Source organism: Glycine soja, chromosome 6 (assembly GCF_004193775.1).
Source record: "Glycine soja cultivar W05 chromosome 6, ASM419377v2, whole genome shotgun sequence".
Lineage (NCBI taxonomy): Eukaryota > Viridiplantae > Streptophyta > Magnoliopsida > Fabales > Fabaceae > Glycine > Glycine soja.
Window position 1 is genome coordinate 44641504 of NC_041007.1, and position 25158 is coordinate 44666661.

Here is a 25158-nt window from a genome sequence, read left to right on the forward strand (position 1 = left end):
ATATTGTGGAAAATTGTGTACAAATGTGGCTAATTAATACAACTGCAATTAAGGTTGCAACACCTTGACTTTGTGACTATATATAACTGTAGTTGCATGTATTTTTGATACCTTGGTAAAAAAATGTTGCTATCGTGTTATGTCAGCACTTCTAGATGTTATCTGTTACGAGAAATTACATATAACTATGGAATATGTCTTCATAGAAATTACAAAAGTTTAGTGTTGCTGCTGGAATTATGGTTGTAGTTCACAATATACAATAAAAATCATAAAAAATTATGAACAAATGTGTAGATGCAGCTATTATCGCATGGCAAGACTGGTAGTAATGAACTGAAATATAATACTTGACTGTTTTGATGAGTTTTGTATTTGATTATTTTTTGGATGTTCTTTGTTTCAGACAATCAATCTCGCTGCAATTTACACCCCCGCGGATTACAACACACGCCCTTTGGACACCATCTTCGGCAACTTCATTGATGCTATTCCGGTGGTGGGTTTTGAATATTGAGTTGTTGTTTCTTGAAATGGGTGCTCTTCAAGTTCGAGTTTTTACGTGCACGCACGCGTATGTAACTGTGTATGCAATTTGATTGTTCATGTGATGCAGATTAAATATTGCACTGAGAACAATAAGCGTTTGATTCATTTCTCTACGTGCGAGGTTTACGGGAAGACTATAGGCAGCTTTCTCCCAGAAGAATATCGACAGGTAGTTTATCAATGCTAATATAATTTCTGCTTTCTAAATGTGATTTTTTCCTTCTTAATGGGTTTCCAAATAAGAGATGTAAGGTTGACTTGATGATAAATAGTGAAGGGAGGGAGGGATAGGTTGTGGGTTCAAATCCCTTCCGTTAACAAAAACTAACATTTGTCCATAAAAAAAATGGGTTTCCAAACATGCTAGAAAACATATCAGACACTGTTTTGGATTGTTACTTTTTTATTTAACATGAATCTGTATGATGCAGGACCCCAAATATTTCATGCTCAAGGAAGATGTCACTCCTTGTATTTTTGGTCCGGTTGAGAAACAGAGATGGTCTTATGCTTGTGCAAAGCAAATGACTGACAGACTAATATATGGTACACAATAACCTGGATTTTTCCTTGTTTATGATTTAAAATAATTTCGGCCCTTGTTTCATAATGAATGAACTCACATGCACCTAAATCATACTACATAAGATGATATATTTAGGTATGTATGCCACATAAAAAACATTTCCCAAATTATTATAGGCAAAATTGTAAAATTGATCACCCACTTTATCTCCAATTTTTTATTTGGTCTCCTAATTTTTTAATTCACCAACTGGGACCTCCTATTTTGTAAAATCGTGCAATGTTAGCCTCCACAATTGGACGTTGACTATCACGTGTCACGTTCTTGTTGGATGATGACTGTCACGTGTCATGTTTTGATTGAATATCAATTCTATGAAAGATGAAATGCATTGTTGTTTTCATTGACCAATCAGAACATGACATGTGACAGTCGTCATCCAATAAGATCGTGACATGTGTCAATCAATATTCATTTCAATTATTTCTATAAGATAAAATCTATCTATATCGATTTTATCTTATAGAAATAATTGAAAGATACATTCAATTATGTCTTTGCGTATCAAATATTTTCTTTTCATATCAATGCATACGATATTTTTCCAACAATTAATGTATGTGAGACAGAAACTTTCACTTACAGTTTTTTCTTTTTAATATTGTAGAGAGGCAAATGAAAGGCTTTCATAAAAATTCTTGTAGAATCGAGAATGAAGTTTTCATTATGTACATGTCAGATCATGAATTAGTGACTGCATCCAATCTCCAAAAAATTCCAATTGTTTCAAATTTTTTCTCTTTTTGGAATGGAATATTTACAAAATCCCCATGAATAGGATCAAACCTTATTTTGTGGTATTTACATAAGATTCCTCTTTCTCATTCTTAAGCAAGTCCCGAGAGGGCTCAATTGATCCATGATTTATGTTTCTGTTTTTCGTTTCCTTTTCGTTTGTTTCGAGAGATATATTCATCAATTTTGATTCTTTTTCGATCGAGATGTATGGATTCATGGGTCTACGTGTCTATATAGATCTTGTTCATGGATTAACGAAAATGTGCAAAAGCTCTATTTGCATCTGCCATTCTATGAGTCTCTTCCTTTTGGCGTATGGCATCGCCACTACCTTTGGCAGCATCCACTAATTCGGAACTTAATTTGAAAGTCATATTTCGACCTAATTCGGAACTTAATTTGAAAGTCATATTTCGACCTGGACGTTTTCGAGATGCCCCTAGTAACCAACGAATGGCAAGTGTTTTTTCTTGCGTGGATCCTATCTAACATGTATAATTCTTTTTCGTAATCGAAAATGATGAGGGAGTTATTGATAATTTGAAAAGAGTATTTTAATTTTTCAATTTTTTACATAATTGAGAATATCTTTTTTATAAATAAAAAAATTGGGAGAATTCGATTGTTGTGGAACAAATCAAGAAAAGAACCTACTTCTTTTCTTTTTTTTCTATATAATAGAATAAAGTTCGGATATTGATAGAATTCGTCTAATTCTTCTTTGTAGTATAATACTTTAGTAGATTTTGCTTCATTTATAATAGAATATTTTTTATTTAGTTTAGTTTTAATTTTGATTTATAAGATTTTCCATTAAAAAAAGAGTCTTTATGTCACGTTACAGAGGACCTCATTTCAAAAAAATATATCGTCTGGATCTTTACCAGGACTAACTAGTAAAAGGCCAACAGTCAAAAACGAACTTAGAAATTAATCGCACTCCAATAAAAAATATCAATATCGTATTCGTTTAGAAGAAAAACAAAAGTTACATTTTCTTATTGGATGACCAATGTGCAGGGAACAAATCCCTCCCTCCTTCCACGATGTACTCCACGCAAACAAACAAATTACCCGCGGGGTCATTTCCGTCTTTTCACCAATTACACATTTAAAACAGTTCGAGCCTGTCTTGATTTGCCCTGCAAAATAAATTTAATAAATTTTGAGAACGAAAGAGAATCCTTGTTTTTGCTTTCATTTTATTTTTTATCCATGGATTTGCATTCGAACAAGCGTGGTAGCATTTCCAACTACAAATTTTTCAGTTAATGCGAAAAAGAAGAAGTGAGAAAATTCAGAACCTCGTCGTGTCCAGAGAGGTTAATCTTCTCCTTCTTGAAAACGGAGCTTTCGAAGTCAAGCGAGGCCGGAGGAGTAACAGAGGGTGCAGCGGCCACCATGCGAGCGCCGAGCGTAGCCATAGCGACGGGTTTGAATCTGAAATTGAGCTTCGAGAACGCGCGATTGGGAACGGCGACGAAGCAGCTTCTCGCGACGTGCTTCGATGAGAAAGTAGTTCTGGAAGTGGCGCAGATTGAAGCAGTAGAAGAAGCAGTGGAAGACATTTTATAGACGAGAAAAAGTAGCAGCAGCGCTGCAGCAGAGTGGCCAAAAAAATTAGTGCAGCGAAACGGTGTGTTTTATGTTTTATGTTTTATCGTGCGACTCGGCTAAAGTGCGCGGCGTAGGCGTAAGAACGTCATGCGCGTGTTAAGGTTATCAAACTTAGTTTAGCTCATTAGAGTTACTTGCCGTTACATTATTTCGTACAAAAATAATAATAAAATATTTATAAATAATATATTAATTAAATATAGTAATAATATAATTAAAAAAAATAAGAAATTATAAATTTTATAATATTTAAATAACTTATATTTTGTCTAATTTTTTTTAATTTATTGATTAGTTGAATCAATGATAAACTCAAAAGTCTATCAAATTTATTTAAAGTTTATTAAATTTACTGAAAGTCTAATATACTAAAAAAAGAATTTACATGAATTAGCTCATAAAAAATAAATAAACTCATAAAAATTGATGAATTAACTTGAAAGTATGATAATCATAATTAGTATTGTTATTTATGTTTCTTATCTGCTAGCTAGAATTTAATTTTTTTTGTTTTTTTGTGGTTGGTTTACAGTGTTATTATTATTGTTGTACTTAAGGGTGGATAAACAGACTCAGGTCCATGGATTGGTCCACGGGGCCCACGGTCTACGCGGGTAGCGGATCAATTATTATAAACGGTTCATGATTATGTCGTATTTTTGGACTCATCCTGCTTAACCAACGGACTATGCGGGTTTGGCCTGTGGGGTCCGCAAGTTGCCCGCATTAGGATTTTATTACTTCAAATATGAAATTATTTGTTGTTAGAGATGTTTAAGTTTCATATTTTAGATTTATTGCTTGGATTTTCTTTTGTTAAGACATTATCTATTTTATTGATGTAATTGACTAATTGTTAAGATTTTATTTACATTTGTATTGAACTTAATTTGATTGTGTTGTATTTTTATTGAAATTGAAATTCTTTTAAAACTAAGTCCGCGAACAAGCTCGTTTGACCCGCAGGGTCCACAGGACAGAGGCACACTAATTTATTTGGTCCATGTAAAAATGCGGAGCAGGCTGGCTCAGTCCGCTGCCAATGTGGGCTTATGCGGGCGGATCTTACGCGGGGCGAGCCGGCCCGCTTACCCACCCCTTGTTGTACTACACTACTACTACACGTGTTAAATTAAATTCAACCTCAATTTCAATGGTATCCCTTTGTTACGATTGAGGTTAGCGTGGGGACATGATATCTCCAACTGGGAGAGACTTATGAGATAATATTTTATCGGTTCGATTACATGATTTTAGAATGGAAAAAATTAATAATTTGCTTTTGTTGAGGCTAAAAAATATTTGTTACTGAAGTTAGTCGTCTATGGTCGACTAAGGACTAATTCAATAGGTTAATAAAGATTAGTTGTTTATCATAGGTTAATGGCTAATTCAGTTGATTTTTGTTGACTAATATGACTCAATCTTAATAGATTTTAGCTCCGTCCAGTATGAAAAATGATTGGCGAGTAAAATAGTTGTTTTTGACGGCTAATTAAATTAAGAAGTGATCCAAAATCAAATCTATATTAGAGAAGACCAAGCTAGAGGGAAATTTTGAACATGGAAGGTAGCTTTATCGAAGCTTCTATGCTAGCCATAATGGAAGCATGCACCCATAAGTGCCAAATGTGGGTAGTTATTAGAAACAACTGACTTACTCAGGAGGAAACGGTTGATGCTTGTAACAGTTTTAAAAAATCATTATAAATAGTAGATACCACGATGTAAACTAGGTCTTTTACTAAATCAATTAAATTTCTTTTTCAGTCATTTATCATTTTATTTACAACTTTTTTTTTATTTTCTTTATCATTTTCAGCCTTTTACAACCTTCCGTATCATAATTTCATAAGAGTAACATAATATAAAAACTTCAATTTAACAATTGCTAGAAAAATATCTAGAGTATATTACAAACCCAACAGAGGAATAGAAGGATTCATTCTTCAAGTCAGTCGCTTAAAAGGAATCACTTGTTGGTGATTAGATGACACAATGACTAATCCATTGCAAATTTCACACCAACCACTTTTTATAGTTATGCAAACTTTATTTTTTAGTTCTTACACTTAAAAGTCATTCCCTTTAGTTCTTATATAAATACTTTTATAAAATGACAAGGACTAAAGATAAAATTTGTATAACATCATAGATTAAAAAAAAGATATGAAAGAATTTGTATAAGAATTATAAGAGATGATTTTTAAGTATAGAGACAAACACTCTATTTGGTATAAAAATGGAAATAACTTAGAGGAGACAAAAGTATGTGTTGGGCACTTAGTATGAATGATTTAGGGGTTATTTTTTCTACACCTAATAAATTTATTCTACACCAAAAAATTTCAACTTTATCTTTTTTGTTCCTTCCTCTTCTCTTTTCTTCGTATAGCTTACGGATTGACAATCCGTAAGGCATTGTTCATTTGGAATTTTTGGCGCGTTCGTTGGTCTCCTCCTTCTCCTTCACCAAGCTGGTGTTGGTATTGTTCGTGATGTGTGTTTGTTGTCCATGGCTTTTCCCTAGTTTCTTCTCCGGCAGTTCCTTGTCATCCTTTGCGAGTTTCCTCTCCTCCACCGTTGTAAGTAGCACTGCGTCATTGCCAGTAAGTTTTTTATTGTCTTCGTTTATTCCATATAGATTGTTAATTTGTATAATTTATACGGATTGGTAATCCGTATGCTCATACGGATTCTCTAATTGACCATACGAATTGTCAATTTGTATGGTTTAACGCACTAAAAAATGAAGATGTATGGAAGGGGATACTCACGACAGGGACGCGTGATGGAATGGAAGAATGCAGGTTAATTACCAATGGAGGGGAGGGACGGACTCGCGGCACAACAGGGAGGGGAATGAGGCATAAATGGTGTCTGGTGTTGCAGCACAATAGGGAGGGAAGGAGGTCTCAATGGCGTGGGTGATTGGTATGGGGAGGAATGGTGTATTTGATTTTTAACTGAATGATATTTTGATCTTTTTACTACACTTGTTGGGTGTAGAAGAAGTTATGTTGGGTGCAGGAAGAAATTCTCATGATTTAGATGAGAGTTAAGTTTGAAATTTATGGACCCATCTAGGTAATTTCTCTCAGCTATGGTCTTGCTCATGATCTAGATGAGAGTTAAGTTTAAAATTCATGGGTCTTTTATGCACCTAACCACAATCACCAAAGCTATTCCTCATCAATACCATTTTTAGCTATGGTATTGCTCATTTTATTTTTTAACTAATTAAGGTTTGGTTGATATCCATATTTAACATTCAAGAACTTTTTTTGTGTCTGGAACAACTGTTCTAGAATGCAACTGATATTCCGAAAATATATTCTGAAATGCATGTTTCAGAATACATTTATAACATTCTAGAACAGGTATTCTAAATACATTTTTGGAGTTTAGTTGCATTCCAAAACAACTACTATGAAATGGTTACATCTTTATCATGTTTTCTCTTCTTATATATTGTACCCCTCAGCATGATTGCTAGAGTTTGCAGTGTACATGTTAATGGAGGTGGGTCAAGAAGTTCCAGTCTAGGGGAAATAGGTGTTAGAGGAAGGAAGGACAATGTTGGGATAATTTAAAATAGGAGGTGCAGGAAGCAAAATGTGAAATGCAGACAACAACACTCCCCACATTCTTGCTTTCTAATTTACTTTTGTTGGGCCTTAGGCCACCCTGCACACAATAGCTTTTTCTATATAAAAAAAAATTCAATTCATTCATATTTTTGAACAATTTTGAAAGCTTTGATTTTTTAAGGTACTGGACCGTTTGGTTGAGTTTGGTATTCTTCGCAGTTCGTTGAACAGCCCTGCTTAAGGATCATAAAAGAAGCATGTGAAATAACTCAAATAAGTTTTATCAATTATTTTATATGATCAAATAAGTTTTATCAATTATTTTCTATGATTTACTTTTAGAATGCCGTTTTATACATGCTAAATATATGCCAAATTAAATAGAGTAGTTCCAAGAACACTAACTTTTCAATGGTTAAGAAAAATTTATCATAATAGATTGGTTACAAAATAAATTTTTTAATTATAATAAATCCTAATATCACGGAATAATGTGTTCTCCAAATGTGTTTATCCATCAAATCTGTTCACGATTCATTCTGATAAATTGTACTTTTTAGAAAATTTTGTTGAGTCCTGCATAGGATAAATATTTATTTTTATATAATTAAAATTTATATACTTTAATAGATATTTTCAATTACTTAAAAATTAAACTTTTTTTATGTTTTAATGTAATGAAGATTTTCTTATTACTTTCTACTTTTCCCTTTGATGCTAGGTGACATCTATCTCAATAAAATATCAAAATTTGTGACCCTTGTCTTGTTGCATCCTGAGTCACTTTTTTTCTTTTTTTAATGAAAAAGTGATCTTGAGTCATGTTTAGTTAGTAACATCAAATACATAGTTTTATCTACAAACTTTTTCAGATTAAGTGTGATATTTACGTATCGGAAAATTTTATCCATTTAAAATTATCTTGATTGAAATAACAAAAAATTAGCCGTTTGTAAATTCAAGCCTCGTAGACATGGAGCCAAACTTGAAATTCGTACGTTAGCCCTAGTGAAAATTTGGTTGATGACTCTGTCAAAAAAGAAAAAAAAAGGTTAATGACCATGCCTTCAGAAAAGTAAATAAAATATTTGAGAAAAATGAAACTTTCATGGCCATTTAGAGAAAAGTGTGAAAATCTAATTGAATATGTCCACTTAAAGAGTTGTTTTGTGTCAACCAATTATGTGGACTACTGATTATATCATACGAAAAAATTTATTAGCACACTCTTTCTTACATTTACTTTTTAACATTCTTTTCTCATTTAATAATTTTCTATCCAGATTTAATAATAATAATACTTTCTAAAATTAATGATTTCTAATAAATTTTAATTAATCATATAAAAAAATATTTAAAATAAAGTGTAAAAGAGTGTTTCTAGTATTTCTCATATTATAATTTTAATTTCAAAGCTAGTGACTAAAAAGGCTTAATTAAATTAAAAAGGGGATTGCATGGATCTTTAGCCTACATGGTATCATCCAAAATTGACTTTTCCCTACAAAAAGTTGTCAAAAATTGCATCACCCCAAAAGAAAATTCAAGCACAGTGTGATCAATTCCACTTCGCAGATGTGGAAGAGACATGAAAGCAAATTGTAGCAATAAGAAAACCAATTGAGAGATCACATAAGATCCTTGCCAGTGCTAATTCGATATCGTTATTATTAGTACTATTGATTTAATGTCAAATAACGGATAATATACATACTCAAAGACTTGGCACTCATGACTCAACAAGATTCCCTTCAAAATTTGCTAAAATCAGCATTTGTCATTATCCAAACTCTTTTTGTAGTGAGAGTTTACTTTGCCGCCTCACTGTGCGTGTGGACAAATTAATTGTTTAGTTCCAAAAATGCTAATTTGGGTTATATCAATTCCAACAAACTAATCCAGCAGTGAATCTTCTGCACTAGAACTAGGTCTAGCAACTAGGATGTCTTTATGGGGATTGAATTTGAAGACTTTTGGCACACTATTTCTGGATTTGCTGGATATATGCATTAGATTTGAGCATGATTTGGACACATTCAGCATGATTTTGATTTACTAAATGGAGGGTAGTGTTTTGAACACCTCACTTTTTACTTCCCAACCGAACACTACCTAAAAGATGGAGGGTCAAGTTTTGAAACGTAAATTAAATCTCTACATAGATAGAGTACTCACACTACCCAAAGTGTGTTGAACAAAATTTAAGTGTAACATGTATTTGTTTTACAGTTGTCTCAATATAGAGGGAGGATCCGAGGATAGAAAATTAAAGAGTAATGGTGTGTTTGTCTCATTGAGTATTTGTACATTTTCAAGACAAAAACTTTCGTTTTGAATTAAGTTATTTCTTCTCATTATATCTTATGTTATTTTACACACAATAAAAATCAATAAATAAATGAAAGAAAATAATATTTTTATAAAATTAATCTTATTATTATTTTTGTTTTGTTTTTATAGCACATATCACTAATATTATAAAAGATATAAGTGAAAAAAATAATTAATTTTACATTAAAAAGATAAAATGACAATTATTTTGAAAATTTTTTTCCTTAAACGGTGATTATTTTACGTTAAAATTTTATAAGATAAGTTTATTGACTTTTATCATTAATAACTTTATTATATGATAAGTTTATTAATTTTCATAATAATAACTTAAAAATTCATATAAATGTTTATTTGTATTATATTGTCAGTACATAGTCATTAAGATTTCTAACATGGTGTGGGTGGAAGAGTGGGATGGGCTTTCTGTCGAACACATGGAGGGTATGAGTGTTGGCAGCAGGTAATGGTGTTTGCAGAAGAATAGTTGACCTCACCAATAAAAAATATAACATTCTTTGCAATGTAGATTCAGGCTCTGTTCATACGTAGTAATTTTTATTGTTGAGTTATTTTGCCTGGAAAGAGTAGGTTCAGTTATGCAGGTTTGCTTATTAGTATTGTTTATTATTCATTACATGTATAGGCTTGAGTTGTTTTTTGTAAGCCATTGCTGTTGTTTTTTCTCTTGTATTTTGCATATCCTTGTTTGTTTGCAGCTTTGGTGTTATATTGTAACTTTTTATCTATGGAATTCGTGTAGTTAACCGCTGGAAATTCAAGTGTTATTTTTCATTGTTGTTGAGCATTTTGTGTATAACACTTCTTTGATCCTTATAAAATTGTTTGATGTTTATAATATTGTTAACAACTTTTGGAATGAGGGTGTTTTCGGGATAAAGAAATTCTTAAAAAGCATGTGTCTATCATGTGACCACAGATACAAACGAAGTTAACGCCGGTAAAAAAATTAGGAGATTTTGTGTAGGGTAAAAAATAGAAGAAAGAGAATAATTTGTAATTAATGAAAATGTTAAGGAAAGTGTTTTTTAGTTTGCTCAATTATTTATTAGTTTCAATATATCATATAGTTAGTATAAATTCAAAAAAAAATATATATATATATATATATATATATTAATAAGTTTAATATTTATGTATTAATAATATAAAATAGGTTTATATTATCGTCTCGTTATAATTATATTTGAATTATTTTAAAATAATTATTTTTAAAGTTAATAAATTTATTATATATAATGAGACGTGATTACGTAATGATGTAAAAAATTTTAGCAATAAGTAAATCCTTTTTCTTAATAGTACCGATGATTGTATGAGAATACGGATTTTATTTTTTTGGCTGAGTTAGAATACGAGTAGTCATAGATATTACCTATTATCGAAAATAAAAATAAAAATTTATAATATAAAGATAACTGTGTAATGTTGACCTGTATAAGTATGAAGTTACTTCATCGATTTTGAAGTTGATAATTTGTTTTATAAATTCATGGATATGTTATCTTAAAAATCTAGATCAATCGAAATCTTAGATATCTTGTAAAATTGCTGAGCTAATAATATTTAATAATTGGATTCGTATATACCACATTATCTTTATTCATAATGGAATTTACAGTTTTGACCTAGGAACTAATCGAGTTGTATATAACTCAATAATTAAAGAAGAAAATATTATATATATATATATATATATATATATATATATATATATATATATATAATCATAAAGTGAATAAAAAATAAGTGAATTCATAATAAGGAAAATTATCTATATATATGTTATCATTTATAAAGACAACTTAAATTTATTACATAAGAATTATAAAGAATTTAAGTAATATTACATGTCTAATATCTTTAACTTATCATATGGAGGATAAAAGGGTCATTTCCCCTTTTAATTGCCAACTTGGCTAATTAAATAGCAATATTACCCAAACTATAGCGATTAGCGAAGCAGGTAGAATGTAATTTTAGGGCCGGCTACGGTCCCACTTTTGTGGGAGTGAAAGGATAAAAGAACTAAGCTATAGAAAAAACAAAATTTAACAGTTAAAAGTTTAATTTCAAAATTTACTTTAAGATTTATTCATTTTTTAAACAGTATAAATTTAAAGGTAAAAACAACTAAAATATTGAATTTTATATAGAAATAAAATATTTTTAAATTTATCAATAATATATATAATATTATTAACCTTTTAATATAGCAACTCAGAACTCATAAGTTTCTTTTTTAGAAAATAGAACTAATAAAATCCTTTTTACATTTAAAAAATTTCAAGAGAGATTACTTAATTTTACTATTTTATCAATTGAAATACATATAATTTTAAATTCAATTATACAAATTTAATATTTGTTTTTACATTTAAAAAAGTTAACCAAAAACATTTCTTAAAAAAATAATGTACATATTTTTATATTATTAAAATATCCTAACATAACATACTTTTAATTTAGGGCCTCAAATACTCTGGAGTTGATGTTGAATTTTAATTAAGTTATCTCATTAAAAATAATTAATTTAAATTGTTTAAGAACTTAATATATTATTAATATTATCTTTTCTGTTTACGATTTTAGAAATTATGATTTTGAGAGTGGCTGTATTTTTTTTCTTTTTTAAAAGTAAGATATTTTCTTAATCAAAAGTCATGTCAAACATAAAAATTATGGAATTGAGTTTTATTTTTTTTAATAATTATTTTTTGGTTAGAAATTAAATTCCTATATACTTGCTTAAGAAATCAATCATTTATTGTGTTTAATTTTTTTAACTTTGTTCATGAATGCGCATTAAATTTTTTAAAATATTTATTAACTTTACCAATAATTAATCTTTATAAAAAAATTTAACTTATCCGTTTCAATAGAATTATTCTCTCTTAATCTCCTTTTTTTCATAAAAAACGAAAATCTAGTATCACTCTATCAACGAGTTATTGATTGTTTTTGAGGAGTTGGGTGAGTCTTGACAACTTTTATTGCATAAAATGCTCTCACGATAAATGTTATGGAAACAAGAAGCGTTGAGTGTTGACAAAAGTATTTATCAATTAAAAAATACCGTAAATGTGGACTGCTGCAAAAACCAATTTTTGATATATTCTAATTTTAAAATCACCCAATTGGAGGCTTTGATTGGACAAGTACAGATTTCGCACAAAAAAATTTCTTAAAAAAAGAACAAACTAATTGATTCTACACGATTCTGGTACGGGTAAGATATTGAAAATCTAACAAAATATAGTTTCTGAATATAAAATAGTGCAAAATCTAACAAAATATAGTTTCTGAATATAAAATAGTGCAGGAGCCACACCCCCAACATCTTGTTGGGGACAAAGAACTACTCCAATATTAAAAGGTGTTGTGTTCTTGTTCTTCCTTCCTTAACAACACAGGTCAAGTGTTCTGCAATTCTTACTTAGTACCCTTCAGATCTTTTCTCATTATTACTTCTTTTGCCATCTTCATATGCTGTCACTGACACTGTTACACTGTTTCAGACACTCACCATTCTTACTTAGTTCCAAACACACACACACTCCAAACCCACTATAAGAAAGAACAAAACAACCCCATTTCCCATTTCACGTGCTATTTGTGAAATCACCTACCCTTTTGAACATTAACTTTATTATTGTTATTGAGGCATGGAAATGGAAGATTTTTTATGGGGTGGTGGCATTGATGAAGATGTCACCAAGAGGAAAAGTGATGGTTTTGAAGGAAGCAATGGTGTGATTGGAAGTGGGTGGTGTGGTTCATCTTTCTCTCTGGTATTGGATAGGGAGAGAGGGGAGCTTGTGGAGGAACCTGTGAGATTGGAAAAGAAAGGGGTGTCCACTGAGAGAAGCATTGAAGCTTTGAAGAGCCATAGTGAGGCAGAGAGGAAAAGGAGGGCAAGGATTAATGCACATCTTGATACACTTCGCAGTGTGATTCCGGGTGCTATGAAGGTTTGTTCAACATAATGCTTTTTTCAGGCTCCATTTTTGGGTTTTTGGCCTTTTTCAAATGATCGAGAAAGTGTTTATGTATTATTTTTTTTATCTACAAATGTTAGTTTGTTAGTTATGTTAAGTGGGATTCGAACCTGCAACCTCTCGTCCCTCCCTTCTCCCTCTATTCTTTTCCCAACCATTGGGTCAACCTTATATCTCCTAAGTGATTAAGTGATTTGAGTAAATTGTGAATAGTGTTAAACTGAGTTAGTCATTTAATTGAATTGGGTCATGCATGAATGGTAGGTCAAACTTCAAAGGGTGTATAGTAATGATTTCTATTTTACTTTTTTCGCTTTTACTGGCAATTGCATTGTGAGCATAGCGTGACAATTCACAGTTTGATGGATTTGGTACATATCATGTTTGCATTCATCTTCATTACAGCTTTTGACTTTTTGGAGTATTTTTTGAGCAAATAAACTCATTAGCACTCTCTTCTGCTTCCATGACCATCTCAACATGTATTAATGAAGTGTTGGGTACTTGAAATTTTTGAATGTAACTATGCTAGTTGGTAGTAGTTGATTTGTTGCTTTGATTGCCAAGGATTCAATTTGAGTTTTCTTTCCTAAAAAGGGGGCGAGAGGAACTTGATATTATCAATCCAACTTAGTTGTGCTTATAGTTTGATTTATGAATTCTGATGTCAGTAGAAGTAAACAATGTTAGATTTCATTCATTGTTTAAAATTTTGAGTTTCTCATTTTCACTTTTGAACATATAGATGGACAAAGCATCATTACTTGGTGAGGTTATTAGACATTTGAAAGAGCTGAAGAAGAATGCAGCACAAGCTTGTGAGGGTTTGATGATACCAAAGGACAATGATGAAATAAGTGTTGAAGAACAGGAGGGTGGGTTGAATGGTTTTCCTTATTCAATTAGAGCATCACTATGTTGTGAATATAAACCCGGATTGTTGTCTGATATAAAACAAGCACTAGATGCTCTCCATCTTATGATAACAAGGGCAGATATTGCAACCTTGGAAGGCAGGATGAAGAATGTCTTTGTGATAATTAGTTGCAAAGAACAGAACTTTGAAGATGCCGCATACCGTCAGTTTCTTGCCGTTTCTGTTCACCAAGCTCTCAAGTCTGTGCTCAATAGATTTTCTGTTTCGGAGGACATTTTAGGAACCAGGAAAAGAAGAAGGATTTCTATATTCAGTTCTTCATCTTTAGAAGATTTTTTGTAAGATACCTTGTTATGTAATTTAAATCTGCATATCCATAGTTCCATACCAAGTTTGAATGTGATGAGGAGGTGAGTCATAGTAGTGATTTCATGTACCATGTAAACTCATGTATACATACTGAAATGTTGTTCCATGATTTGTAACTTGGATATGTACTTCTTAGAAGACAAATCATGTGAAGAATTCTGGGGTGTACAAATATTTAGGTGCTTTGACAGATTGGTTGATGGATAACCGATCATAGCACTTTTAATCCTTTGATTTAAATAGAGTCTTCTGTGATATTGTACCCTGTTTACTGAAGGATATCGATATCTATTGTTAAAGCAAATTACAACACCATTCCCGGAACTTTTATCAAATTACACATAATTCCCCCCTTTTTGATTTTCCTACACTAAACTCCAATTTAATTAACATTACCCTAACATTCTCTTATATGTTTGAAAACATTACACTAACACCCTCAACACAATTCTCTGTCAAATCTTATACTAACACCTCTTACAAGGGAGATGAATGTAATGGTTAAAAAACTGCTTGTGTAATTACACTAAACTTTGTGTTTATTGTAATTTGTTCCTATTGTTATGAATTATCTTAAGCATAGAAAGCAAACAATAGTAATCTGTTATTTTGAAAAAAGTTGGTAATTTGAAGTTTAACGATGCTTTCTACTAGATCTTATACTATTTCTTACTCCAAAACTCCAAAAAATACTGGGAAGCCTAAATTTTGAATTCAGGAAAAGAATGAGATGATGGATTGGAGACATGGAAGGGTGTCAATTACGCAATGTCAAGAGGACAAGTGTGCATAAAGTTTTGAGTTCCCTCCCTTTTGTTAAGTGTATGTCTTGCTACTATTGTACAATGAGGCAATGGAAATCTAACTCAGATTGCTGTTTGCTTAAAGAAGAGCCATAAAACAGGTTAAAATAATGACTTTTTTTTAAGAATTGGTTAATCAAAGCTAAATCCATGTATTAAGATGCTTAAAATTATTTTACAATTGATTCATCATGAACGGTTGTTCCTTTGTGTACTGGTTTAATGTAAAATCTCTTCTGTCCGTTTCCCTTAACAGTAGAAAGAGCAGCTCACAAGCTCTGCCCTCAATTTGATCTTAGGGTGTATCTTGCATAATGACTTCATACATTTTAAGCAAATTTATTTCTCATGAAGCAATGCTACCTAAAATTTAAATACTTAAAATAAAGAACATATCACACCTTTTCGGGGCCAATATTATTAGCATTATCAGATGTGTGTTGAATTGTGTCATTGGGCATAAAGTCCAAATACCATTTCTCAATTAAAGTGAACAAAAGATGTTTCCCCAATTAAAGGATTTGCAAGTGAATATTTCAAAAAAAGAAAATCAATGATTAACAACCCAGAAAACGATTATACATTACTAAAACAAAACAAGTTTACAATTTATTCTTTTAATAATGGCTTTTTTTTAATCAAAATTTGAAGTTATCATTTTGGAGACTAAATTGTATACATATACAAATATTTAGAAACTAAATCAACAAAGTTATCATTTTCAGAGACAAAATTATATGTTTACTAAAACAAATATTATGAGAAAAGAAGAAACCCAAGTCATGAAGGAAAAGATTTTTAATTCCATGTGGTGTTCAGAGTCAGAGACCATTGTTTTGCTGGCACCCTCAGTTTTATTTCACTTGATAAATGATAAGTCTCTTATTGTTTTATAAAAAGATAATAAAAAATATATAGTTCATATTTTAAAAACATAAGAAATTAACTATATTTTCATTTAATAAATAAGATATTTTTGGATACAAAAAGAAAATTTCAATGGATGTAAATTAATCATGAATTGGAACAATAATTTTAATTAACTTTTTTTAGCAATTCTAATTTTAATTAACTAAGTATGTTACTCAATCTCTTTAAATTAGGTCTCAGAATGAAAAAAAAAATCATAATTAAAAGAAGGATCTCACTAAAAATGATTATTTACCAACAAAAATTAATCATTAAATATAAAGAATATTTTGCATGAATGTGCAGCTGACGGATTTACATTCTGTCTTTTTGTTAAACAAAAAATAAGAGTAGTTTTCAAATCCACGTGGCGAAATTCTATAGATGAAGGAGATTTTGCGGTGAAGCATAGCCATGTCTTTCTGGTTGTCACTTGCACACACATAACAGAACACAACAATGGCTCTGTCTTCGCCACTTCAGAACCTCTCTGCACTCATCTCCGCCAAAGGCAATGCCACCGCCGCTGCCACACCCCGGCCGCCGAGAGGGCGGCCCTGGGCGGTTCACGCGGCGGCGTCCGACACCAACGCCGCCGCGTCGGTGCAAATGAGTGAGTACGAAGAAGGGAAGCTGGAGCGACCAAAGTGGGTTGGGGAGACCCCTCTTTCACGTCTCGTTCAAGCTCTCATCTCCTTCAAGCCTCTCTACTCTGTTCTCAAGCTTGGTGCTAGAAGGGCTTTGATAAGGTTCATCATCATTCATTCCTCACTATCCTAATTCAACTTCTAATTTTCTATAACTGCTTAATGGTAACTTTTGCTTGTAATGTAATCCCTCCGCTCTTAAGAGAAAAAAAACACACACTCTTTTCTTGGTCTCAAATGTAAATATTTTTTAACTGGTTTTACTTTATTTAATATTGGTATCTCTAAATATCCTTCGCGTAGTTGAGGTGTTAGTTTCAATAACTCTTCTTTATTCCTAATACCAACTTGGATAAGTTGAGAAAAAATTTACTTTTTAATTAAAACTAGTGCAATTAAACGTGGTTATGTAACTTTTTTAATCGGTGTGAATTAGTATTTACGATCATGAGAAATTTTATATTCATTTGTACGCATTTAATAACTTTTTACGACAAAGTAAACTTCATTAATCAAACTATTAGATCAGTGTGTTGATGAAATGAAATTGTGCCAAGCATGTCTTTATTGGAAAGTGAATGTGGTTTTTCGATGTGAATGCACAGTACAGCTGAGAAGAACAACATACCTTGGAGGCAAATGGCGAAAGAGATTTTAGAGTCAGAAGTTTATAGGGAGCTGGACAACATTCAAAACCAGTCTTTAGTGTACCCTGATTGTAATTTTCTGACTTTTTTTGTTATTACTTTTTGTGTTACCCTTCTACTCATTGTTGTCTTTACACGTGCATGTTATTATAAATAATGGGGTGACTGTTTAATTCACTTTGCAGATTATTTGAATCCATTCCATGCATATGATGAGGGCAATCTTACATGGCTGGTATGTGATAATAAGACAATGGATGGTTTAATTTGGTCACTCCTTTCTTTGACAATAAGACAACTTATAACATGTTCCTGTTAGGTTGGTGAATTGGTTATGGTTGTTTCTCCCAGCACTTCCTTTATGTTACAATATACATACCTTATGTGCAGTTTCCATAAGTTCAAATTTATTACTATTGAGCCATGTTGCTATTTTTCACCCACTGAAATGTAGACGTAGCAGAAACACCACGAAAGTTTTTATTCTATTTTGAACGAGTTGTGCTAAAAGTTCCATCTTCTTGTTGTAAATATACGATTGTGCCTTCTGACATGATATCCATCCACGATATTCATGGTAACAGACATAGCTGACAAATGTTTGTTGAAGCATTTTCTTTTGGCTGGACCTATTGCAGCTTAATAGCATGCTTTGGTTAAAGAATGTGTCTGTTCTGTATGTTATCATATTTGTAGATGATCAACTTTAGTGGCTTGTTTGTGAACACAAGTATTTGTTTCTTTCACTCTATTGATAAATTATGAGATTTTCCAAAGTATGATGTGTTTTTTTGTTTTTAGCTATTGTTTATGTCCTAGGTGTCTCCTGGGCTTGCGCTTTTGTTAAGCAGACTATCAAGTGCTACATCATGTGGATCGAATTCTATTAGTAATTATTTTTTATTGTTAAACTAAAAATAAAAAAACAACTATTATTTTAAAATCTGGATCCAATTATTATAGGCGGCAGCAGAAGCAGAGGCTGCTACATTGTCAATAGCTAAACGAGCAATTCCAGATGCTTCTTCAACGCAGGAAGCAAATCAGATACTGCGTGGCAATTGGCTTCGTGCAATTGAACAACACCATATGCAGTATTCAGAATCATCTGTGATCAATGACATTCTAGATATTGGATGCTCTGTAGGTATAAGCACAAGATATCTTGCAGACAAGTTCCCCACAGCCAAAGTCACCGTGAGTGAGTCTTTAATGGATGAATGAATTTGCTTTCTGAATACTATATAATGATGGAGATTGGAGAGTCAACATAACATAAAAATCATTCTTGGCCAACTTGAATTTACCAAGAATAAAGAAACCTTATACTTGGTATGATTATGCTTTGCGAATTGTGATTGATATGTTTGTTCCAGGGGCTAGATCTGTCACCCTATTTTCTTGCTGTGGCTCAGCATAAGGAAAAGAATGCACCGCCTAGAAAATTTCCTGTAAGATGGATACATGCAAATGGAGAAGACACGGGCCTGCCTTCTAAATCATTCAACCTTGTTTCTATTGCTTTTGTGGTATGCTTTTTATTTTCCTATTTGATCCTCCTTTAAAGTTCACCAACAAGGGTTGAGTCTAGACTAGAGGAATGAGCTGGTTTCTTCTCGTAAAGTAGCCATCAGTTCAAAATTCAAATCCTCACTGGGAGTACTACCATTTAGTGTCTGACCATCTTCATGTAGGATTTATACCTGTCAGAAACCTTCCAAAAAATGTTTTAAAAAATATTCTACTTTTTCTATATATATTTTGTCAATCTAGTCAACAGAAACTGAGAATACAGAGGTGCCTCTGTGCTGTTGAGAACAAAATATTCTTGATGATTACTGGAGTCAAAAGCCTAGAAAGCATATGGATTTTTTTGAAGATTCATATAATTGAAACACAGAATTCTATCTAGAAACTAATATTTTTCTGTGTTCTTGCATTAAATCAATTGTGGATTTCCAATTTCATATCACCACATAGTTGAGTAATCTTTTCATGATGAGCATAGATTTATGCAAATATGTATTTTTTTTTTCTCTAACGGGAGTCTTTGGATTTAGATCTACATTCCAGGAATGGAGTCATACAATTGAAATAGCAAACTATGGTTTGTAGGTGCTACTTGCAATTCACAAGTCATAACTAACATCTTTTGAATGTTGTTCCCCATGACAATTAATAGAAGCACAGATAGATTGCTCTAACAATATTTTTTTGTAGTAAGATATTAGTGGATTTTGATGTCTGGACTCCGTGACTATATGTAGGTTCATGAATGTCCTGCAAGAGCTATAGTGAATTTAGTGAGGGAAGCATTCCGTCTCCTTCGGCCTGGAGGCACACTAGCTTTGGTAGATTCAACGGTATATGACATCACCATTACAGTTTTTGCTTTTTTTCTTTTCTGGTTTCATGCTCCTATAACAAATGCTCACATTATTATTGATAAAAAAATGCTCATATTATTATTGCTGCCTCTTGCAGACAAAGTCAAAGGTCCTTCAGGTATTGCATTTTCCTGCTTTCGTGCTTTATTTCTTTTCTAATCAATACATAAATATTTTGTAGGCTAAAGTACAATTTTGATACCTCATCTTAATTTTTTTATCTCAATTTGGTTTCCTAAATTTAAAAAGTTTTACTGTATTCCCTTGTAAAGTATTTATATGTTATACTAAATTGGTTCTTTTATCAGTTTTTGTTCACTAATGGTATTAATTTTGGCTGACATGACATCTCTTACTGTTTGTTTGTCATGTGTCTAATAGAATGACTAAACTAACTTGGTCTAATAGAGACGTTTTAAGGGACCAAAGTTTAGGAGATCAAACTGAAACCAAAAAAATAAAATGAGGAACAAAAAGTTTATTTTGGTCTATGTTCTATGGCCTTTTCTTTAATTGTGCTAAACCTGTGATTATTAACAAGTAAATAATTTGTAAATGAGATTAAAAAAAACAGCACAAAGTCCCTTTGGGGGCTGCTTGATCTTGGGATTTAATGCTGGGTTACTTTTTCTTGGAAAATTTGATCATCCATCATACATCATTAATAGTACATGTACGTACATTGTTGTCCAAATAGGAACATTATCAAACTTCTTTTCTTTTGTTGTCTATTAGGAATTGTCTCCTGTCCTGTTTACATTGCTTAAGAGCACAGAACCCTTTCTGGATGAGTATTACTTGACTGATATGGATGAAACACTGAGGGAAGCTGGTTTTGGGAACATAACATCAATCCTTACGGACCCCAGACACGTGACAATTACTGCAACAGTGCCTTAATGAAACATCACATCTTGAGATTATTTTATTTTTATTTTACTTGGTACATGAACATCTTCTTGGGTTTGGCTTCAAGCTAGTCAGTCCGTGGTTGATGTATGTCCAATAGAATAGCGTGTCAAAAATTGATTAAATTATGTATCCACGTGCCACGATCTTTTATTATTAGTTATTGGTTTCGTAGATTATCCCAAGATCTGGTGCAACGGTAATTAGACATGACACCGGAGAGATGAGTATTGTTTGTTTAATCTTCGATCTCGACTCTCCATGATTTCTATATCCGACAGGTTAAAATTTATTATCTCATTCTCGTATAAGTTGGATATCGGGTATCCCCGATCCCGTCTCAGACTTGATTCAAGTTAGAATAATAATTTTTTTTGTAAAGAAAATATTAAAAATTTGATTTTAGAAAAAATAAATTGATTGTTAAATATTTATTTTTAACTATTTATATATCAATAAATTTATTATAGTGTATGTGTCTACAAAAATTGTTAAGAAAAGAATATTAAATTATGTAAAAAATTTAAAATACAATTAACTAGTAATAAAAAATTTAGGCCTTTTGATTAAATTATATAAAAATTTTAAAAATTTTAAGTGACGAGGTGGGTTCGGGTTCAGGATCAGGGCGAATGTAGTAATCTCATATTTATACTCGTATCTGACTGTTGCCCGAATTTATATTCGGTCAACTCGGATATTATCCGTCAAAGTCGAGATGGATTCAGATGGGTGTACATGGGTACGGATTTTTTTGCTATCTCTAAGAGTACTTCCTTTGAATGTGAGCATGATTATCCATTCCCAAAAATGTATTTTTGTCCTTTTCTTGAAGCACCGATCAATTACTATAGTGTCTTACTTATTTGGGTTTTGCCAACCTATTGTGCCTTGTTTGCTTGTGCCCTTTTAATAGTAAACGTTGAAGAAAAAGGTAGCATAGACAATAAGACAATAATTGTCTCAAAAATGAAACTATCATACAGAATTGAGATTTTCTTTTTTTACAGGATCAGAGAATTGAGATTAGATGGAAGTAATCCTTAATTGATGTGGCAACACATCGTAAAGCTTAAAGAAGAGTGGAGTAACAACAAAGTAACTCATTGTATTTGATTAAAATGATAGAAAATGATTTACAGTAGGTAAGTGCTCTCTAACAAGGGAATATTACTCTTAATAGAAAAACTGATGATAAAGGCATTATTCCCAGCTTGAAAGATGTTTTACACATAGACAACCAAAAAGTGATTTAGACCGGAGATCATACATTTTAAAATAAGAGAGTAGAAATAGACAAAAAAATTAGAACGAGTAAAACCTTTTTAAATTTTAAAAGGTTCAAAAACATATTTCATAAATAATAAAACATTGTTTATTTAGTCACCATGTTTAACGGCTGTAAATGTAATACTATATTTGAGTCTTTAAAAAGGATGGATTGACATTTTCCTTTGGAATAGTTAAGAGTTAAGCCTCTATTGTAAGATTTTTTTTCATTTATTATAATTAGCTTAAAGAACTATGGGTATGGGAAAGTTTTTACATTTGGAAATCATGGTTTCTAAGAATGTGTAAAATATATTTGATTAATCTTAATATATTTTTTAGGAAATAAAGATTCTCATGTTTGATTACATTATAACTTTTGAGTATATAAGATTTTTTTTACAAATATAACGTTAATTAAAAATATATCATAATGATTGAATAATCTTTTCAACAACTTTAAAGTTTTCATTTTTATTTTTTGATTTTGTATTCATTGAATCAAATTATGGAAGTCAATGATTGACTGCTATCAGGAAAATAAACACAAGTGATCGTATCAAGTAATGCTTAACAAGAATAATGTCAATTATAAAAACTTTAGACAATAAGAAACACCCACAAGTAAAGAAATATAAAAAGTAAATATACCATAAACATAGTGCAACAATAGTAGAGATCGAAACTTTTGGATAAATACAGTCAAGTAGATTCTAATTTATAATTGTAAAAAAGATAATATAATCATTTTGTTTTGTGTAATTAAAACTTCTCCTTCACTCAGAAAACTTGGATTCCCAACCCCCTTGGAATGTTTTGTGAAAATTTGAGCTAAAATTGATTACAGAAAAACATAATTTCCTAAGATTTTTTTTTCATTTATTACATATCAAACTGAGAATTATGATTTTTCAAGAATTCTTTAATAAGTAAAAAAAAAATCGACTCCCAAACGTCCCCTATGTTTACTCAAAGAAATATTATGAGAAAAAGAAGAAATCCTAGAAGAAAATAATTTATATCACATGTGATGTTTACCTATGTTGGCACCCTTGATTTTCAATTCACTTGACAATTCTCCTATTTTTTTTATAAAAGAATATTAAAAGAAAACACATCTTTAATATTTTAAAAAACATTTATAAGAAATTCAATATAATTTATTTTAATAATCAAGAAAAAATTACATACAAAAAGAAAAAAATACATATATTTTTTTTATCAAATTTTCTAATCAAGTAATAGTTTATATATATTAAAAAATTGCAACACACTTAATAATATTTTTTGAAATTAAAAGAACATTCACAAATAATTTTTTGTGTATTAAAAAAATTTCATCCGACAATTAAAAATTAATTCTCTTTTGTAGTATAAAATTATCCTTTTTAATAATTTTTCACTACCCACGTGGTGATCCAGAAGATATCTCACAGCAGTATTAAAATTCCACGTGGCTAGAGGTTATAGGTGAGGGAGATTGTGCAACGAAGCATAGCAATGTCTTCGCGGTTGTCACAACACCGAGAAATATGGCTCTGTCGTCGCCACTTCAGAGCCTCTTGGACATTGCCTTCCAAGTTTCCCATTTTGACTTTCTAACATGTTTTTGTATCCATTCTTAATATCTCATGGCTTGAAATTTATTATTTCATCCTTATCCTAGTTGAGTATTAGATATTCTCGTTTCCTTTTGGTTCAAATTTCTAAAATAAGTGTTTCTTTTCCTTTTGAAATATATCATCATGTTAAACTAGGTCGAATGTATAACCGATTTAATAGTTAAATTGGACTTATTAAGACACTAATTTCTTATTAGATTAGATCCATTGATCAATTTAATATGATTTTCACAATTGTGTTTAGAAATCATTTACCAATTTTATAAGTACAAAAAGTTTATGTACATTTTAGATTTTTATTCATTCAAAACTAACATGAGATGAATTAATTTATGCCTACGATTAGTACGGAATTTTGATATGATCACTTTTGTGAATTCAAATTCAACCTCATCAAGACTCATAATATTTGGAATAAGATGAGATCAACCTAACTTGTTGACACAATACATTAATATTAAGATTATACATATTTAAATCATAGAATTAAAGAGAAATGCACTTAGATTAAAGTATATATTACAATATATATTTTAAGATAAACGATATCCATATAGTACTATCATTTTGAACAAAATATTAATTATTAAGCCAAGAAACTGGATTATTATTAATATAATTATTTAACAATTTTATTTTTTAAAATAATATATAACACTAATACGGTTGGAACGTCTAGAAATATAACTTAGGTTTGTCCTAAAAATATATTAGGTCTAATTTCTTAGATATAAACTTAACAAAAGTCTTTTTTTTATATTAAGCTAAATATAGGTTTGATTTGTAATTGAAATAATTGTGACACACCTTTTAATACATATTGAATAGATAAAACAAAAACAAAGATCATGATACTTTGTCAAAAGTATTTTTACCTCAAAAGTTATTTTTCATCATATTTTTAAATTACTACTAAAAATGTAACCTTATATGACACACATAATAAGATGGTTATATGAGATCCTAAAATATGACGCCATAACACCTGATTTCAAATTGAGTTGGTTGTATAAAATGCATTTGTTTCTTTATCCCACAATTGCTTGTTGCACCTGATTCCAAATATAAAATTAGCCTCTCTCTATATGTAATTTTACATTCTACATTAACTTTTTGAAAAGTTAAAAAGTGCATTGAATAAAATTTTAAGGCTTTGTAAGCAACTGCCTTATGAATATCCTTCGTTTTACCGAAGAGAAGAACAGTTAGAAGATGCCACAGTTTAATCTACGTGGCGAGTTACCATACGTGGATGAGATTGTGCGGCGAAGCATAGCAAATAGCAATGT

At 31.0% G+C, this 25158-nt stretch overlaps 4 protein-coding genes across 4 annotated transcripts; 3 read left to right on the forward strand and 1 right to left on the reverse strand.

Annotated features, from left to right (window-relative positions):
- Window positions 1–313: 313 nt before the first annotated feature.
- LOC114416339 (UDP-D-apiose/UDP-D-xylose synthase 2-like) lies at window positions 314–1106 on the forward strand. Its single transcript, XM_028381206.1, has 4 exons — window positions 314–325; window positions 407–499; window positions 617–718; window positions 981–1106. Exons 1-4 carry the CDS (start codon window positions 314–316, stop codon window positions 1104–1106), a joined length of 333 nt encoding a protein of 110 aa, XP_028237007.1.
- A 1690-nt stretch (window positions 1107–2796) lies between these two features.
- LOC114414237 (ketol-acid reductoisomerase, chloroplastic-like) lies at window positions 2797–3504 on the reverse strand. Its single transcript, XM_028378540.1, has 2 exons — window positions 3178–3504; window positions 2797–3015 (listed from the first exon to the last, which is right to left on the reverse strand). The coding sequence occupies exons 1-2, from the start codon at window positions 3439–3441 to the stop codon at window positions 2977–2979; spliced, it is 303 nt and encodes a 100-aa protein (XP_028234341.1). The 5' UTR covers window positions 3442–3504; the 3' UTR covers window positions 2797–2976.
- Window positions 3505–12742: 9238 nt separating this feature from the next.
- On the forward strand, window positions 12743–14980 carry LOC114417132 (transcription factor bHLH30-like). Its single transcript, XM_028382235.1, has 2 exons — window positions 12743–13403; window positions 14176–14980. Exons 1-2 carry the CDS (start codon window positions 13098–13100, stop codon window positions 14647–14649), a joined length of 780 nt encoding a protein of 259 aa, XP_028238036.1. The 5' UTR covers window positions 12743–13097; the 3' UTR covers window positions 14650–14980.
- Window positions 14981–16808: 1828 nt separating this feature from the next.
- Window positions 16809–21273, forward strand: LOC114417133. The gene is made up of 8 exons (XM_028382236.1): window positions 16809–17137; window positions 17641–17753; window positions 17868–17917; window positions 18646–18879; window positions 19059–19211; window positions 19950–20045; window positions 20167–20187; window positions 20805–21273. Exons 1-8 carry the CDS (start codon window positions 16848–16850, stop codon window positions 20967–20969), a joined length of 1122 nt encoding a protein of 373 aa, XP_028238037.1. The 5' UTR covers window positions 16809–16847; the 3' UTR covers window positions 20970–21273.
- Window positions 21274–25158: the final 3885 nt, after the last annotated feature.

Bases quoted from the DNA above. Each gene is read 5' to 3' on its own strand.
- LOC114416339 (XM_028381206.1), top strand. The intron at 500-616 runs GTGGGTTTTGAA...CATGTGATGCAG, and splicing joins TCATTGATGCTATTCCGGTG to ATTAAATATTGCACTGAGAA. The intron at 719-980 runs GTAGTTTATCAA...TGTATGATGCAG, and splicing joins TCCCAGAAGAATATCGACAG to GACCCCAAATATTTCATGCT.
- LOC114414237 (XM_028378540.1), bottom strand. From the start codon at position 3,441: ATGTCTTCCACTGCTTCTTCTACTGCTTCAATCTGCGCCACTTCCAGA. The intron at 3,016-3,177 runs GTTCTGAATTTT...TTTATTTTGCAG, and splicing joins ACCTCTCTGGACACGACGAG to GGCAAATCAAGACAGGCTCG.
- LOC114417132 (XM_028382235.1), top strand. From the start codon at position 13,098: ATGGAAATGGAAGATTTTTTATGGGGTGGTGGCATTGATGAAGATGTC. The intron at 13,404-14,175 runs GTTTGTTCAACA...TTGAACATATAG, and splicing joins TGATTCCGGGTGCTATGAAG to ATGGACAAAGCATCATTACT.
- LOC114417133 (XM_028382236.1), top strand. From the start codon at position 16,848: ATGGCTCTGTCTTCGCCACTTCAGAACCTCTCTGCACTCATCTCCGCC. The intron at 17,754-17,867 runs GTAATTTTCTGA...TTCACTTTGCAG, and splicing joins GTCTTTAGTGTACCCTGATT to ATTATTTGAATCCATTCCAT. The intron at 20,188-20,804 runs GTATTGCATTTT...GTTGTCTATTAG, and splicing joins CAAAGTCAAAGGTCCTTCAG to GAATTGTCTCCTGTCCTGTT.